This window comes from Triticum dicoccoides, chromosome 5A, assembly GCF_002162155.2.
Source record: "Triticum dicoccoides isolate Atlit2015 ecotype Zavitan chromosome 5A, WEW_v2.0, whole genome shotgun sequence".
Classification (NCBI taxonomy): Eukaryota; Viridiplantae; Streptophyta; class Magnoliopsida; order Poales; family Poaceae; genus Triticum; species Triticum dicoccoides.
Genome location: NC_041388.1, coordinates 617,139,583 through 617,157,011, shown reverse-complemented (window position 1 = coordinate 617,157,011; position 17,429 = coordinate 617,139,583). Strand labels below are relative to the sequence as shown.

Sequence of the window (17,429 nt, the reverse complement as noted above, 5' to 3'; positions counted from 1 at the left end):
GACAGCGTTTTTGCCACGGCGACAGTTTAGGCTGAAATCTGTTTTAGGACCGCTGCTATGGCAGCGTTTTTCTGCTGCCACGTCGGACAAAAAGGCTGCCATGGCAAATTTTTGCAAAAATGCGCGTGAGGACGATGTAGACTTCACCAACGAAAAAGGCTACCATACGAGGAGGGTACCTACTAAAGAAATAAAACTCATTTTGAAAAGTAACGATATGAAAAGAGGAAGAAGTCGAGCTAGAAGAAAAAATCCCATAATAACAATGGTAGATGTGTGTATAAGAGGTCAGACCTTGCAGCAAGATCACTTGGTTGTCTTACGTTCATGGCAGGATCGTCTTGAGCTCAAAACACGTCCATCGAAAGATGAACAAGAGTCACATAGAGATGTGATTGACAAGTTTGCCCACCGTGGAATTATTTGTCATCAATAATGTACACATCAATGATGAACAACTGAGACATGAATCTTGAATCGCTTAATATCAATTATGAGAGATGTTGATTTGAGTGTGAGCGCACTTTAAAGTTAAAATTGTTCAATTACTAAGTGCAATTAGTTATGAACATTGTATAAGTGTAATTTCAATTATAATATCTTGCATTCCAGTTTTCTTCTTCAAATTGATTAGATGTTTAAAATTACCTCAATAAGACTTTACGATTGATCAACCGCAAAAATAAAAAACTTTACGGTTGATAATGTAATGTGAGGATCGTCCTCGAGAAGGACTATGTCCTATTGCATGTTTTCAATACTCTCCCGTTGATACTATGGATGATGAGACTCGTGTTCTTCGATTCAAAAAACAGGAATTCTGTCACGGTGGCACGAACGGCGACGAGGATGTGTGCGGCCATGGCGGGCAGAGCAGATCACGCGGTGGGAACGTGGCCGGCCGAAAGTTCGGCTGCCGACCGGCGCCTAGCGTGCACATTGGCTCGACGTGCCCTTTCCAGTTCACACCCGTATCCATATAAGCTTTACTCGATGATAATGTATGATAAATACAGAATCGATGAGTGTATATGTGCGGACCCAATAGGATTTGGAATACAATATGGTTGTGTAGTCGGTGTAAAATATGGTCAAATGGCGAGACGTGCCGGTGGACAGTACGCAAAATTTATCTACTACGGCTCACCGTCCCCGGCCGGACACACACGGCTAGCATCTTGGCGCTGACGATGTCGTAGGTATAGAGTTCGCGGTAATTATTGCGTGCGTTGCAGTGGATACTTGGCTAGCATGCCCGGCCGTGCGTCGAGACGGCGATGATCGGCGATGGGCGCGTTCGTATGCCGCTGGCTCTTGCTTACATCCTCGGCAGGGGGCGCCCGAGGCGGTCGCCCTCGGTGAAGATGTGGTTGCGGGTGATGTCGCTGAGCTTGGTGCACCCGCCGAGCGCCATGGTGAGCTCGAACTCCTCCCGCATCATGCGCAGCACGTTCCGCACGCCGGCCTCGCCCTCCGCCGCCAGCGCGAACACCACCGGCCGCCCGATCTGCAAACAAGAATTTACAGGGTGAGAATTCAGTGCTAAACATACGTACGCGGTATGTACAGTGACTGGTGAAGGGTCGATCGGTGGCTTACGAAGACACCGGAGGCGCCGAGGGCGAGCGCCTTGAAGACGTCGGTGCCGCGGCGGACGCCTCCGTCGAGGTACACCGGGATGCGTCCCTGGGCGGCCGTGACGACCTCCTCGAGGGCGCTGATGGTGGCCGGCACGTAGTCGAGCTGGCGGGCGCCGTGGTTGGACACGATGATGCCCGCCGCGCCGGAGTGGACGGCCAGCCGAGCTGCGCGCGCGCGGGTGTCCACGGAAATCGACGATGTCAACCTATCTTTGCATCCGTGACTCTCAATTCAAAGCTAAGAAGAAGAGATGGCGAGATGGGTTACCGTCTTCCGCGGTGATGACTCCCTTGACGAGGATGGGCATGGTGGTGATGCTCTGCAGCCACTTGACGTCCTTCCAGCTCAGGGTGCGGTCGATTTGGCCGGCGACGTACGACGCCAGCCCGGAGTCATTGGCCTGCAACCGATCGAGATGGTAAGCAAAATTTGCAACGTCGATTTTGGTAAGCCGAGGAACGGAGGGAGGAATGAAGGAAGGCGGGTGAACTGACCTGGTCCATGGTGCCGAGGTTGAGGCCCTCGAAGTTCTTGAGCGTGAGGCCCGGCGGCAGCACGAACCTGTTCTTGATGTCGGCCTCGCGGCGGCCGAGGCGCGGGGTGTCCACGGTGAGCGCGATGGCCTTGAACCCGGCCTTCTCCGCCCTCCTCACCAGCTGCTCCACCACCTTCCTGTCCTTGTACACCTGCAAATCAAGCACCCATCGTCGTCCATGGCGCATCGCAGCCAACCAAGATGATTAGCTTCAGATACCCATGCCATGCATCGATCTGTCTGACACCAACAGAGATGGATGTGGTGCTTACGTAGAGCTGGAAGAAGCGAATCCCCGGCCCAGTCGAGGCCACCTCCTCCACGCTCGATGTAGCCCACGATGACAGCGTCTGGTAACAAAAATAGAGAGCAAAGTGTTTTCAAGCTCAGGATCACACACACACACACGCACACGACATGAATTGGTTGGATTAACAGGAGCATACCATCACAGTTCCTGCTGCTGACGCTGCCCGTGCTGTTGCGTACTCTCCTGAATTAATCAACACACAAGGGGTCTCAGTTAGCTCGAGAAACACAAGACATACTCTGGTTTCGCAGGTGTGTTGCACAGAGTCAACTCTGGTTTGACGATTGTTCACTACGTATCTACGGTAGTTAACTCTGTCTCGGTGTATTAGTATGGTTCACTGTAGTATTAGTGTATGAAGCTGATGTTTCATGTTGAATGTGGTAATACTATTATTTGGGCTAGATGCATAGTTTCAATCTAAGGAAACCGGCTAATCGCAAAGTAAACACGAGGAAAGAGTGCTCGAGTTGAGTAACCAAGTACCTTCTGGGTGAGCCATCTTCTGAAAGGCGGTGGGGGAAATCATGATGGGCATGGATATCTTTATTCCCAGCACAGATGTGGTCATGTCGATGGTCGACACGTCGATCAGTATGCGAGGGCGAAACCTGGTCACACATGAATTAGTTCCGTTAGATTGAGGGCCATTGATAAAAAGAAACGCCAAACATCTTACCAACTAATGTTACGAGCAGTGCTTGCAAACATGATTTGATTCTTGCTAATCGATATACTACCCCTTTCGTGCAAAATATAAAATGTAGCGAGGTAGGTTGATGGGTTCAACATCGCCGATCTACTGGCATAGGAGCTTGGTACACGCGTAGGCGAGAGATTACATGGTCGAGGGCGAGACCGTGACATGGAAGGAGGGGATGGGAGGCATGGCGGAGCCAGGGCCTCCATGTCACTGTAGCTACGATGATCGCTGCGGTCAACAAAGGGATTGGCCCTCATGCCTTGGGCCCATGCTAGGGGCCTGGTTCCTATCTCCGCCCTGATGGGAGGCGGCGGCGGAGAGGTGAAACACATAGCCGCTTATCGCATGGGAGAGAGCGGAACGGAGGGATTTGGGTTCAAGTTGGCACCCGGTGGTAGAGGTAAATTTTCTGCTCTAAAATTGACGAGTCAAGGCAACAGACAATGAGAGATTCTTGGTAGATTGAGCACATCCTAATATCATTTTAAGGAAATGACATACTATGACTTGACACTTCACAAACTTTAGAAACATCTGTTTAACTGCACCTAATCTTCATAGTCTTGAACTTCAGACTTCTCAAGTTATCTGCTAAATCCGTATAATCAAAAGACACTACCAAGTTTGATAGATATTTAACGATACATATATAAATACATTATGATACATCAAGGGACATACGATAAATTGGTGGAATAATGTGAAATTATTGGTTTCCTCTTTGCTTAATGCCGAAACACATTGTAAAAAATTAATACACCAAAATATATTTTAAACACTATAAACTAAATAATACAAACAAATTTTGTAACAAAATATAGTTTTAGTGTCGTACAAGAAATGTATATCTAATGGTGGATGTTGAAACTGTATTTGCACATCGATATAAATGATCTTTTTTTTATTGTTCATGATACTTGTTATACTAAAAAATGTTTTTATATATAATTTATCAAATAATGTCTTAACAAAACAACATATATTAATGGCTATGTGAGTTATGTCAGGGTAAAATAGTTCAATATAAATATATAGATAATGATATTATCTTTAACCTATCCTATAGCACGTAAAATATTTTGCCCGTCACTGCCAACGGTGCATATTAGCGTAGTGTAATTATTTTTCTTTAAGTACTACCACCTGATTATGTTTTTTATCCAATAAATTGATAATGATAACCCATCATGTCGTGTTACATAAGAAAACAACCATTCCTTCCGAAAAAGGAATCATGACGATAATATTCAAAAATGGTTGTTGTCACTGTATTACTCAAAGAAGAAGGTAGTGAAGCCGGAACTAAATGAATAGGCAAGAGTGGACGTTGGAATTGTGATAATAATTGAGATCAACCTAAATCATTCACGATGTGGAGTTAGCCAGAGTCACGAGCGAGGTTCTGGAACATTGAATCAGACATCAAAGGATTTGGGATAGACATCATTGTGGAATAGTTTTGAGGTTTAGATTTGGAATGCACGTTAAATTACCGGAAATTACTATTTTTACTTTTGGTTGGTTTTGATAAAACATGGTCATCCCACCTACTTTTTGACTCAACGAAGCGACTCATGATGGCTAAAGATGTCTTCTCATATCACCCACAAAGTAAATTTCTTTGAAGAATAGTCCCCAACCTCTTTCTTCCTTCCTTCGCCTATTTCTTGTATAGGTACTCAACAAAGAGGTCACAAAACATCACTGGAAGGTGTCCTCAAGGACCATCATAGAAGAGGAGGAAGTGTGGCAACATAAAGATCGTTGGAGAAGAGGAAAAGGGCAACACTAGAGGTAGAAGAGGATGGAAGAGGAGAGTGTGCCATTGTGCGGCGATGTTTGGATGGGAGGGAGACAAGTTGGGGTTAGGATGAAGGTGTTCTATGTATTAAATGCTAGAGGTGACCATGATAGTTCAATGTAGATTTAATAACTAGAAAAGTTTGTGTGAATGTGTTTCGCACAATTTTGGCAACTTTTGTTGAAAAGCTCCATCGAAATTATGCTATATATTAACTATAACTTTTGCTAGGTTGTGGACGGAATAGCAACAAGTGTAACTATGAAATTGTCAAGTTGTATAGTATACCTATACCTATTCCAAGAAGGTATTATTGCGCACATAAGAGGACAATTCAACCATTAATGTTGTTTACATTTTTCATCGCAAACGAAAGTGCTTTCAATCGATGAAACTGTTGTTTCAAATTCCAATTTCATCGGAAAAGGAAATGATGCTTCTACTTTAGTTAATACAGAAGGATACCCGCTTGGAGGGTAGTACTAACACTATAACTGTTGCTCGCATAATATACAGACTCGGATAATAAAATGGACTCCCCCACAAAAAAGGATAATATAATGGACTCAAACACAACACTGAGTATAAATGTTTCTTTCTCTCCACATATTTTTGAACTATTTTTACAATAATTTGTGAAAGCATTGAATGGTTTGTACAGTTTAATAAATCTATATAGCTCCTAAAAAGTGTCCGATAAAACATACCAGAGCAATTTATAATTCCAAGGCCAGTATAATATTCCCTTCGTTCCGAATTAGTTATCTTAAATTTATCTAGATAAGGATATATATCTACACACGATTTAGTGTTAGGTACATCCGTATCTAGATAAATTTACAACAACTAATTTGGAATGGAGGTAATACTTATGATCAGGTTAAATCCGATGACCACTATTTTCATCATCAGTGCCCTAAACGTTTAAGATAATCTTGTTTGGAACTCAAAAGCCCAGAGCTCGCTCGACCCACACATGCATGTGTAGTATACTCCCTTCATTCCTAAATATAAGTCTTTGTAGAGACTTCACTATAGACCATATACGGATATATATAGATGCATTTTAGAGTGCATATTCACTTATTTTGCTTCGTATATAGTCCATAATGAAAGCTCTACAAAGACTTATATTTAGGAACGAAGGGAATACAGGCGTTAAACCAGGTTAAATAGACAAACTAAAATTATTTGGCTTACAGGATCCTGGAGAATGCCTCCCTGTTCTCCTTGAGGGTCCACTCGTCCTCCGCCCCGGACGCGTAGTAGTCGTAGGCCATCTTGGGAAGCTTCCGCTTCGCGATGGCCTGGTACTCCGATACATTGGTGACCGTCTCCGCCATGATTGCCTGGCTAGCAGCGACGAACCCCTCACCACTCTGCAACCAAGAATAGAACAGGGCGAGCGTGTTAGACGGTAGAGCTAGATCTTCCTCCAAAACGGCCGTCGTTTACATGCAAAAAACTTGGGAAGATGAAAGTATGGACGCCCTTTCTTTTAAAGCAACAAGCCGAGCTACTCCAAAAAAATAGTATGATGGCAGGTTCCATGGCTGGAGAAACAAAAAGGGACACCTTTCTTGCAGAGTGCATGCAGATGCCCATTTTGTTTCTGCATAAAAGATATAAATACTGCTCTTTCAGCAGAAAAGCAAAACCGACGAACAATTTCCTAGGAGAAAACAGCGAAACAAACCGACGCGCGATTCATTTTGGCAGAAATGATAAAGGAACGTGGTGAAGCTAGCAATGGAACTTTGGAACATCGGTAAACGCAAAGTCAAGAAGAAACAAACACGAAATCCTCACTGCTCCTACAGAGGATCGAACCAACAAAGAGACGGAAGACAAAGGAAAAGCTACAAAGGCACTCCCCAATCCTCGTACTCTTTCAACAGAAACACAGGCAGACCGAGCTCGAGAAGAAACTGCGACGCATGAAGCGGGTGAAGGAAGAACATGGATGGAATGGAATGGATTGCGCTTTACCTTAGAGGAGGACGCAGGCGGGAGAAGGGAACACGAACGGGAGGGAGTGGTGGGGAGTGCAAGTGATATATAGTAGCCAGGGGATAGCAGATAGGGGGAGGCTTCAGCTGCGCATGGAGACAAAGATGCAGGGAGACGTGAAGATAGTTGAGGGGGAAAGGCAGGGGTGGAGGTTACGGATGAGCTATTGGAGGTTGGGATGAAGGGTGGCTCCTCCTACACTGCTTCCTCATCCACTTGACATCATCATGAGCACCCAAGCCAACGGAGAAACACAATAAAAGAGGCTCATTTTCTTTATTTTTTGTGTTTCCGTTGCAGCAGATTATCTCCTCCCTGACCTTCTCTCGGAAAATTGTAAGAAATTAAAGGCCGTGGCAACCAATTGTCTTGATCATCGGTGAGTCCAGGTGATCTTGTTGCGCCGGTGATTGCTGGACAGCAGAAGAGATATTAGGCGCCCGTACTCGGCAGCCGATCTACGGTTTTTGAAAATTTTATGGTACTGTATCTTTTTTTTTTTAAGAATTATGGTACTGTATCTTGATATATGGTGCGTTTGGTTTGGTTGCTCTAGTGGGACTGTTTGGCGATAATGGGGTACATACAGGGACCAGTGACCATGTTCACTTAAGGACTCGGTGAACGAACCTGATACACCCACAAGACCTGCGTCAGCCATCGCAAGAGGTTGCCATGCAAATCTGCTCCGTCTTGGTCGGAGACACAGGACATCACATGGCCTTTACAAGTCTCGTGTCATACAGTTTTCAAAAGGCAAAAGTTCAGAGCTATGGTACAAATCATGCTCTGCATAAACGACAGTCAGGCAACAAGGAGGATAAGAAACAACGCGCTTCAGCCTCAGAGCTCAGGGCGCATGTCAACTTCAGACCAGTTTCGCGCACCACGCAGCTAGTAACACTTACGAGTAGCAGCACTACCCTCTGCAAGAGCCCAAGAACTTTTATCTGTCCCAGCAACTGTTCCAAAGGGAAGGGATATTGCTGATTAATCATGATCACTCCGCCTGTTGGCGAAAACAACTGTGAGAGCAGATAATAATTCCAAGCCGTTATCACGAGGAGCGCCAGTATACTCCTGTACTAAAATAAAAATATATCTTTTTATCATTAAAAAGGATATGACGGAAAACAGTAATATTGTGGACCACTTCTCCGGACAAGGCATTTTGGGTAATATTTACTCTATTATCAGGAAAGCCATACTTTACAAGCTCACATTTCTCACAGCAGCAAACTCCTCGTAACAGCACTACACAGATACCAGGGAAGAAAAGATATCACGGTAAATACAACGAGCAATAGGGATTACTTGGTTTTCTCGCTCTGGTTCAAATGGCAGATGCATCAGAACAGAAATCAGCAGATTTCCTTTCTCCCCATAGCCATAAGCAAACTCATCGTCCTCGTCTAACAAAACCTGTCACTGTAACTGCACACATATATAGCAGCTCACATTCCCTTAGCATCGCCGTTCCAGACATTCTCCCATGAGTTCTTGTTAGCTTTTGGTGCCTCAACGAACTGCTGGCCTGGCCCATCCGATGATGGAGCTTGTGCACCCTGAATTCTGCCCTTATTTGGTTTGGTTTTGATCCCCAGCAATCGAAATGTGAATCTCGCAAGCTCACCATAAAACATTCCAGACTTATCACATAGCTGTGGCAATAATATCATTGGATCAGAATTCAGAAGAACTTAAGAAGCATGCTTGAATAGAGTCCAAATGGAAAGGCACTCGTCAAAGGATACCTGCAAAAGAGCTGTGATGAACATGTGGAATGCCTGAGTATTCTGGCTGATAAGGAAAGCAACTCGTCCAGAGAAATTCACAATCCCATGCATCTGCAATCAGCGAGAACCAGAGTAAATAGATTGTTGTCCCCATTTAAAGCATATAAAATGATTAATTATTATGTTTTGAATGCACAAGATGCAAGGAACAAATTGTGCGTTGGACAATAGCCGCGCCATAGATTTAGATCATAGATTTCTAGCCAAACCTGAAACCGGTTCCGCCAACTAATTTTTATACATAAAGAAGGCATGAACTTCATCAGGATAATCATAACATGGCAGCACAAACAGGCTAAACAAGCAAACTTAGATCCACAAAAGTTTAAGCACAGCAATCACCATATGAAGGACACAATTGTGCAAAGCTGAATCATGCTCAACTGTATGGATTATAAATTGCACAAATCAATATCTAATTCAATTTTCAGTTGGTAGAAATGGCATTACCACTTGTAGGAAGGACACCCAGAAACCTGGGGGTGGTGCTGGAGGACCAAATGAATTAGGACCCTGATTGTAAGGAGCCATGCCCATACCACCGTATGGGTTTCCCATCCCGTTATTATACATTGACCCACCATACATTCCAGAGCCCCCGTACGAACTGCCGTAACCACCTCCATACCCTGAATACATGTTATTATTTCCATATAGCCCGCCGTTACTATAAGCCCCACCAAATCCACCATATGAATTATAGGTACTGGCACCATAACCTGCATTTTGATTGAAAAGTTATCATTTCAAGCCACAAAGAGCATGTAATTGCTGGAACGCTGCACAAATTATTGATTACCCCCATAAGTATTTCCGTATCCTTGCTGCTGCCAGGGACGCGGGGGCACAGGCCCTGCAACTGGATTGTTCACGTTGAAAGCAGCATTGCTCTGTGCAGCAGAAACAACTTCCCCAGGTTTTGCTGTCCCAGAGGCCTCAACAACGTCACTTGTGCTGCCTCCAGATGGGGGTTTGAAAGGCGCTGGACCAGATGAAGTGCCAACACGTTCCCATGGCTTTGGTGGTGGGTTATTACCTGCAAATCACATTCATGACTGAATGAAGGGATTGTTCTAACTATGAAGAGACATGATTTTATCTGCACACTGTAGCAATCTGAGCTGGTACATTCGTGACTGAATGAAATGAAGAAATTGCTTCTAACTATGAGGAACCATGCTTTTACTTCCACCCTGGACACTGGACAGCAATCTTAGCTGGATGTTTACGGGCAGAGCGCTATACTAGAAGGCGGAGATTGCAGCCAGTCATGAAAACGTTTAGGAACTAGTATCAGTTAACCTGCAAGAAATGTGCAGGAAAGAAACCATCTAAAGTTCTAAACACCTGTACAATTTTTTTGGAATAAGCAGAGGAGCTAATTAAGCTAAACACATGTATGAAGGTTTGACATATAATACCTCACATGAGAAATACTCAGAGCCATCTCAACTTCAACCCCAAACTATACCAATTATCGGTTATCGTTCCTGAATTCGCAGTACTTCCCGAAAGACGTTCCTGAACATGGCCACCCACCTACTACCCTACCTAATCGATCGGATGCTTCCCACGCCCCAACCCGATCCATCGCGAACTAAGCGACGGCCCAAGACCAACCGCGCGCACCAAAATCGCACCCAACACGATCGATCCAACCATCATCAGAAAAGTAATCCGGGGAGGGGAGGGGAGGGGAGGGGAGGGGAGGGTGGGGGGCGCAAGCGCGCGGGGCGGGGAGGCGACGAACCTGCCATGGCGTGCGGCGCGGTGCGGTGCCGCTAGTTCTGCGGCCCTTGGCGCCGGCTGAATCGCGCGATCCCGCAGCCGGTTGTCGGCCGCGCCGAGGACTCTCTCGCTCGTTCCGCCGTCGCCGGAGGAAACGAAGCCTGTCTAGGGTGACGGGTGGAATACCCGTTCTGGTTCCAGTCCTGGGCCGGCTTTTTACGCGTACGCGTTGGGGACACGCACGGTCAGGTGCGGCGGCGTTCAGACTTGACCGTTTGACTTGCTCGTGGGCCTCCGTTGGGACGTTTTACATGCGAGGCCTTTTCTCCTCGGGCCGAATCATTCAGGTCATTTTGATGGGCTCCTCCAACGCCGACCCACAAACGGACACGGTATTTGAAAAGAACAGACATGATATTGCCCGGAATCGGTCCGCAACTATTGGCTAATGGCCTTTCGCCATTGTGACTTCAAAATTTAGTGCTTTCCGCCACTGTGAGCACTTGAAAAAGAAAAATAGACTACAGCACTTGAGGAAAAAAAAAGTGAAACAATAGTGCTTCCGCCAAATGCTAGCAACCTTCCGCCAAAGAGCAAAAAAAATAAAAAATCAGCAATGGCTTTCCACCATCCGGACAGAAAAAGGATATATAGTGGCTTTGGAAGCACAGATTTGTGTGATTTTTTTGCACGAGAAGTAAATATTTGCTTATCATGGAAGCACATATTTGCTTGCGCGAGAAACATAGTTGTGCCTCTCAGAAAAGGAGAAGACATGTATTTTTTGTTTACACGAGAAGCAAAAATTTGCTTCCGTGAGAACCACGACTGTGCCTCTCAAAAATAGTAAAAAAATGTGTTTTTTCTTGCACAATAATGACATATTTGCTTTTGATGGAGACACAGATTTACTCCCGCGAGAAGCACATCTATGCCTCTTGAGAAAAAATGTGCTTTTTTACTTTCACGAGAAGCACATATTTGTTTGCTTCTCGTGGAGATATAAATTTGTTTTCGCGAGAAGCACGACTGTGCCTCTCGGGAAGGGAAAAACTGAGGAGGGGGGAGGGGTAGTGCTTCCGGCTTTGGGTTTTTTCTTTTCTTTTTTGTGAAAAAAGTTAGTCGGAATCTATTAACGTGGGATCTAGATTCAAAGATCTTGATGCGAGAAATCCAACAGTGAAAATGGTTTAGGATCTTGACGCACGGTCCAAGAGATAACCCGTTTTGAATAAACGAATCTACAACAAAAGGGAAAACTTTCAGGTGGGAGTAACCTTTACAAGGGTTAACCCTTATTAGTCATCGTGGTACAAGCTAGAGGCTAATGCATGTTTTTGTCAGGTTGTTCTTCGTCTGGTGGATGTCTTTTTTTCTCTAGCAAGTTATTATGGTTGGTTATTTCATTTATGTTATTTATCTTTCAGTGAGTAGGGCGTTTTGGTGCCCAGGCTCATCTGCACCCGGTTAGAAAAAAATCATAAAAAATTCAAAACAAATTCAAAAAATTTCAAATAAAATTTGTGTGGTAGACAATTTGATGCGTGAGGCCCGCTCCAAATTTCAAGTCATTTGGACATATGAGCAGTTCTCAGCAAAAAAGACAAATCGGGCCAAAACAGTACATGAACAGTAAACATTTTTACAGACCCCTAATTTGCCTTTTTTGCTGAGAGCTGCTCATATGTCCAAATAACTTGAAATTTAGAGCGGGCCTCGCGCATCAAATTTTCTACCACACAAATTTTATTTGGAATTTTTCGAATTTTTCTTGTATTTGCTTTTATTTTTTTCATCGGCGCGGGTGCAGATGAGCTCGGACGCAGAAATGGATTTTCGTCTTTCAGTGTTGTATTTCCATTCGTATTGTGGATGGGGGATGGGGGTGGGGGATGGGGTACAAAGTACAGGATGATTTATCTCTACAGACCAAAACCCTCGGCTTATATAGGCACCGAGTGATACCTAGCATTACACATGATCGGTTGCATTTAGAGATAAACATGCCGAATATTTGAATATGCTTTGATATATATGCCAAGTATCCAGGACACCGTTAACACCCCCCGTTCCCCCGCAAGCGCTCTTGGGCCGGCCCCTATGGGAGAAGGGACACCCATGTTTTTGTCATCTCATTTTTCTTTTTCTTTTTGATTATTTTCCTTACTTAAAAGAATCAAGATTTCAGAAAAATTCTCAAGTTTGAGCCAGTCTTGCGACTCGTGTGTGATGGCACGCAAGACACACTAGGAGTGTGTGTAAAAAGATAGATGGTCCTATTGCTTGCATGCAGATCCAACGTTTCATGGGGTAGTAAGATGATCATGTCCCTTGCATGTAGATCCAACGAACCACAAGGTCTTGGAGCACTGTATCATGAGATGGACGGTAGCACATTATATTTTTCCTAAGGGCCGATTTAAGGAACATTTTTATTTTTTGAAACACAGTATAGACGCAAGCGTTTATATATATACGTATATACTCATCTTTATAAACACGCACATTCTATTTTTATGGACACTTTTGAGAGACGGAGTCGGCATATCATCTTGAGAGTTACGAAGTCACCATAGACGTCTCATCATCAACGGAAACGTCTCCTTCCACTGAAAGCACATCGCTGAAAATACTGAAATAAATTTAGAAATAATACGAGTACCAAGATTTAAACCATAGTGGACTGGGATACCACTGTTTCTCTAAATATCCAACCACAAATTGATTCACGAGTTACGAAACACTGTTGGAGATGCCAGTATATAACGAAGGCCCTTTTTGATACTCTAACTCAGTTAGAGGTTAGAGTTAGATTCTAATCTTGAACTAACCCTAGACTAACTCTAACCAAAGAGCTGTTTGGATGGTAAGATTAAATTGACAATAAATATTCTTTCTCAATCATTTGACTACTTTAGACCATGTTTGAATGGGAGGGATAACTTTTTTACTATTTTTTCTAGTGGGCCTAAAAGAACTAACCCAAATAAGTTCCTCTAGTGCGGGCTAGTTTTTTAAGGTGGGTTAGATTCAACTAACCCAAACTACCTCATCATGTTTGGATATTTTTAAGTTATTTAAGCCCCAACTAACTAAAACTAACTTTAACTTAGGATCCAAACAGAGCCAAAGAATCGACAAAACTTCACAGCACGGGATGCCGAAAGACGGCAGCGGAGCAGCGGATTTATTCGTACCGACAAACTTCACATGCTGCTAATCCTGCGTGTCCAAATCCGTCTATTCAGTCTATCCTCTGCATCGCGTCCTTTATTCAGACCAACTTTCTTTTAGGGAGTTTTTCATGCCAACTTCTTTTAGAACGGAGACAAAACCTTTTGTTCACTGTAGTACTACCAGCCAGCCGCATAGTTCACTCTGAGAACTGAGACCACACACTTTTTTTTATACTATCAATTTTTTTTTAAATGATATCAAATTTAGATGTATTAATTTTGGGTCCTGATAACGCTCACATGTGTGGGCGTTAAGGTGTTTGGCCACACGTTTTGTGTGGTATTTAAAGAACCAGTTCACACGTCTGCGTGTGGGCAAAACAAGTAATGTTCACACGCCCGGTCTTTTCCCTCGCGGTCCCTCCCACACGTCTACGTGTGGGTAAAATAAATAACGCTCACATGCCCGTACTCATGGTTCCACACGCTCCACGTGACAGTCACCACGCGTCCCCTCAGTTGCCATGGTCCGAACCCTCTTTCATGTTCGTTTAGCTGCAGTTGTCATGTTGCTGAACTACAGTTGCCATGTTCGACAACTACAGTTGCCATGGTTGCTCAACTGCAGTTGCCATCTCAGGGCAAGTGCCAGATGCCATTTTTGGACAACTGCAGCTATTTCCATGTATGGTCTTGTCTACTACAGTTGCCATGATTTGAAAATTTTAGGAGTTGACACCTACTAACACGGTAGTTGCCATATAACACTAAAAAAAGGCATGGCAAAAGAATATGTTCGGGTAAAGAGAGAGTTGACATCTGCTTACAAGCACGCTAGGGCAGTTGCCATGTACCCTGCAAAACACATGTCAACTCGAGTAAGGAGAGAGTTGTCATATGCTTACAAGCACACTAGGGCAGTTGCCATATACCGTATAAAACACATGGCAACTAACAGCTTTGGGTGCGGGAGAGAAGACGAACGTGTGGACGAACTGATAAACGCCCACATACCAACCCCTCTGCGTGCGTGAAAATTTACGTGTGGGCGAACTGCTAAACGCCCACACCAGCCCATCCTGCGTGGTGAAACGGACGTGGCGGCGACCGGATGAATGCACACACACCAACCCAATTCTACGTGGCATAAAAAATCTAACGAAACATGCCGAGATTTATGCAAACATAAACGGATGTTGATCCATGCGTGTAGGCGAGATGCAAACGCCCACACGTATGGGCGTTAGTATTTTCGTTATTTTTTCTATAAAAATCATGAGTGTTCACCAGACATGTGCCTACAACTCATAAAAATCATTTCAAATCAAATTTCATAATACACATGGAGGAAATAAAAAAGAGAAATCCATATGTGAATAGTGTCACTTTTGCCTTTTATCTTCTTTGACACTATCATCATGGATCATGGATTATTTCTTAATGTGTATTTTGAGTTTAGAATTGTTTTCTCTAAGTGTGTGGGCGCATCTCTTGTGAACACATCGTTTGTAAACATTCATGAATATATTATTTCAATTTTCAAAACATTCAAATTTGAAAACTTGCTTTCTTAATTGATAGAATGCGCATGTAAGAGCCGATATCACTAGGCCTGATTCCAAGCCTAAAACGAGCATACTGGGACAATGAAAGCTCATGAGGACCTCGATGGAGGCAGGGACAAATTACCTCGATGGAGTCAGGGATGTGTGAATGAGTGGAGGCCGGTGGCGAGCTAGGCCCTCAGTACAACCTTGGCGCAGACAAGGACAACCGGCATTGCTTCAGAGGAGAAAAGGAGTCTGAGGCCGCTCACTTCCAAGGGGTGAAAAACCCTTGACTTTAAGTTAAGTCGAGACGAGGAAAAAAGCGAGAGAGAATGGAGTATAAAAATCAAACGGCGAGGTCAAAATCAAATTGACTAAAACTTATGAAGGCAGCCGGGAGGCACTTTGTGGCATGAGGGGCAGGGAGGCGTCAACGCTTTCTCTGCACCTACCTTTTTCTTTTCTTTTTGCTTTTTGTATCTGGATCTTTTAAACCAAAAGTTTAAATTAAATTTCACTTGCATCTTCATGTTTTTTGTGGGATGGCTTTGAAATGACACCCATTTGGAATGTGTTTTAATGAGTTATTAAAACTTCATCAAGTTTCAGCTACACGACTATAGTGTACCAATTTGAATTGGAGCTGGCCATCAATCCTAATCATTTATGTCCTAAATCCAACGGCTAAAACCAGTGTGATCCGAGTGAATAGTGCATGGTTGCTACATCCACCATGTTCTAGACCGATCGTGCAATCCTTCTCAGAAGACATGGCCCATACCGATTCCTCTCGGGCCATGTTGCAGCTTATGTCAAAGAAGTGTTGCGCCCAAAAAAGATGGTTTTGGAAGAGAAACATAAAGTAAAATTAGATTCAAAAACTTTTTGCGGGATTCTTAGTTAACAAATTGTGGGGACTGCGTATATTAATTCCAAATTTTTTTATAATACAATTTATTTCTGCGCCATACATCAATAAAAAAATTGCCTTGAATATATTAGCAATCTATGACGCCCCCCCTGCGTCGTCTCCTCCGACGACTCGGGGGCAACCCCTGCCGCACGTGCCCCTGGGATGGTGGCGGCGGGGCTCTCGCGTGGTGGCTCGTGTGGGCGACTGGCGTCGGATCCGGGGTTGTTGCCTCCCATCGCGGTGGCCCGTGTGTCTGCTGACTCGTGTGGCCGCGTCTTGCGGTGAAGGCAGGTCTGTCGTGGGCGTTGGGGGCGGATCTGGGTCGCCCTATGCGAGGTGACGACGACGGGGTGATACGTCCATTTTGCATCATGCTTTTATATCGATTTTTATTGCATTATGGACTGTTATTACACATTATGTCACAATACTTATGCCTATTCTCTCTTATTTTACAAGGTTTACATAAAGAGGGAGAATGCCGGCAACTGAGATTCTGGGTTGGAAAAGGAGCAAATATTAGAGACCTATTCTGCACAGCTCCAAAAGTCCTGAAACTTCACGGAAGTTATTTCCAGAATATATAAAAAATACTGAGCGCAAGAAGTACCAAAGGGGGGCCACTCACCAGCCACGAGGGTGGGGGCGCGCCCTACTCCCCTAGGCGCGCCTCCCTGCCTCGTGGGCCCCCTGGTGGCCCTCCGATGCCCATCTTCTGCTATATGGAGTCTTTCGTTGAGGAAAAAATCATAAGCAAGCTTTCGGGACGAGACTCCGCCGCCACGAGGCGAAACCTTGGCGGAACCTTGGCGGAACCAATCTAGGGCTCTGGCAGAGCTGTTCTGCCGAGGACACTTCCCTCTGGGAGGGGGAGATCATCGTCATCGTCATCACCAACGCTCCTCTCATCGGGAGGGGGGCAATCTCCATCAACATCTTCACCAGCACCGTCTTCTCTTAAACCCTACTTCATCTCTTCTATCCAATTCTTGTCTCTAAGTCTGGGATTGGTACCCGTAGGTTGCTAGTAGTGTTGATTACTTCTCGTAGTTGATGCTAGTTGGTTTATTTGGTGGAAGATCATATGTTAAGATCCTATATGCATATTAATACTCCTCTGATTATGAACATGAATATGCTTTGTGAGTTGTTAAGTTTGTTCCTGAGGACATGGGAGAAGTCTTGCTATTAGTAGTCATGTGAATTTGGTATTCGTTCGATATTTTGATGAGATGTATGTTGTCTTTCCTCTAGTGGTGTTATGTGAAC

The 17,429-nt window shown here is 44.4% G+C and overlaps 2 protein-coding genes across 2 annotated transcripts; both read right to left on the bottom strand.

The window, feature by feature from the left end:
- Positions 1–962: 962 nt before the first annotated feature.
- Positions 963–7,135, bottom strand: LOC119303446 (peroxisomal (S)-2-hydroxy-acid oxidase GLO1-like). The gene is made up of 9 exons (XM_037580575.1): positions 6,980–7,135; positions 6,191–6,369; positions 2,973–3,097; positions 2,623–2,669; positions 2,449–2,526; positions 2,136–2,327; positions 1,909–2,041; positions 1,600–1,805; positions 963–1,507 (listed from the first exon to the last, which is right to left on the bottom strand). The coding sequence occupies exons 2-9, from the start codon at positions 6,331–6,333 to the stop codon at positions 1,319–1,321; spliced, it is 1,113 nt and encodes a 370-aa protein (XP_037436472.1). The 5' UTR covers positions 6,334–6,369; positions 6,980–7,135; the 3' UTR covers positions 963–1,318.
- A 1,034-nt stretch (positions 7,136–8,169) lies between these two features.
- Positions 8,170–10,704, bottom strand: LOC119303447 (peroxisomal membrane protein 13-like). The gene is made up of 5 exons (XM_037580577.1): positions 10,547–10,704; positions 9,596–9,832; positions 9,247–9,515; positions 8,755–8,847; positions 8,170–8,661 (listed from the first exon to the last, which is right to left on the bottom strand). Exons 1-5 carry the CDS (start codon positions 10,551–10,553, stop codon positions 8,455–8,457), a joined length of 813 nt encoding a protein of 270 aa, XP_037436474.1. The 5' UTR covers positions 10,554–10,704; the 3' UTR covers positions 8,170–8,454.
- Between the last annotated feature and the right edge of the window lie 6,725 nt (positions 10,705–17,429).

Coding starts and splice junctions, on each gene's coding strand:
- LOC119303446 (XM_037580575.1), bottom strand. CDS start 6,333: ATGGCGGAGACGGTCACCAATGTATCGGAGTACCAGGCCATCGCGAAG. Junction 3,098..6,190: donor GAGGCATTCTCCAGGATCCT/GTAAGCCAAATA, acceptor ATGTGTGACCAG/GTTTCGCCCTCGCATACTGA. Junction 2,527..2,622: donor CAGCAGCAGGAACTGTGATG/GTATGCTCCTGT, acceptor TTTTGTTACCAG/ACGCTGTCATCGTGGGCTAC.
- LOC119303447 (XM_037580577.1), bottom strand. Junction 9,516..9,595: donor ATACGGAAATACTTATGGGG/GTAATCAATAAT, acceptor ATCAAAATGCAG/GTTATGGTGCCAGTACCTAT. Junction 8,848..9,246: donor GGGTGTCCTTCCTACAAGTG/GTAATGCCATTT, acceptor CGCTGATTGCAG/ATGCATGGGATTGTGAATTT.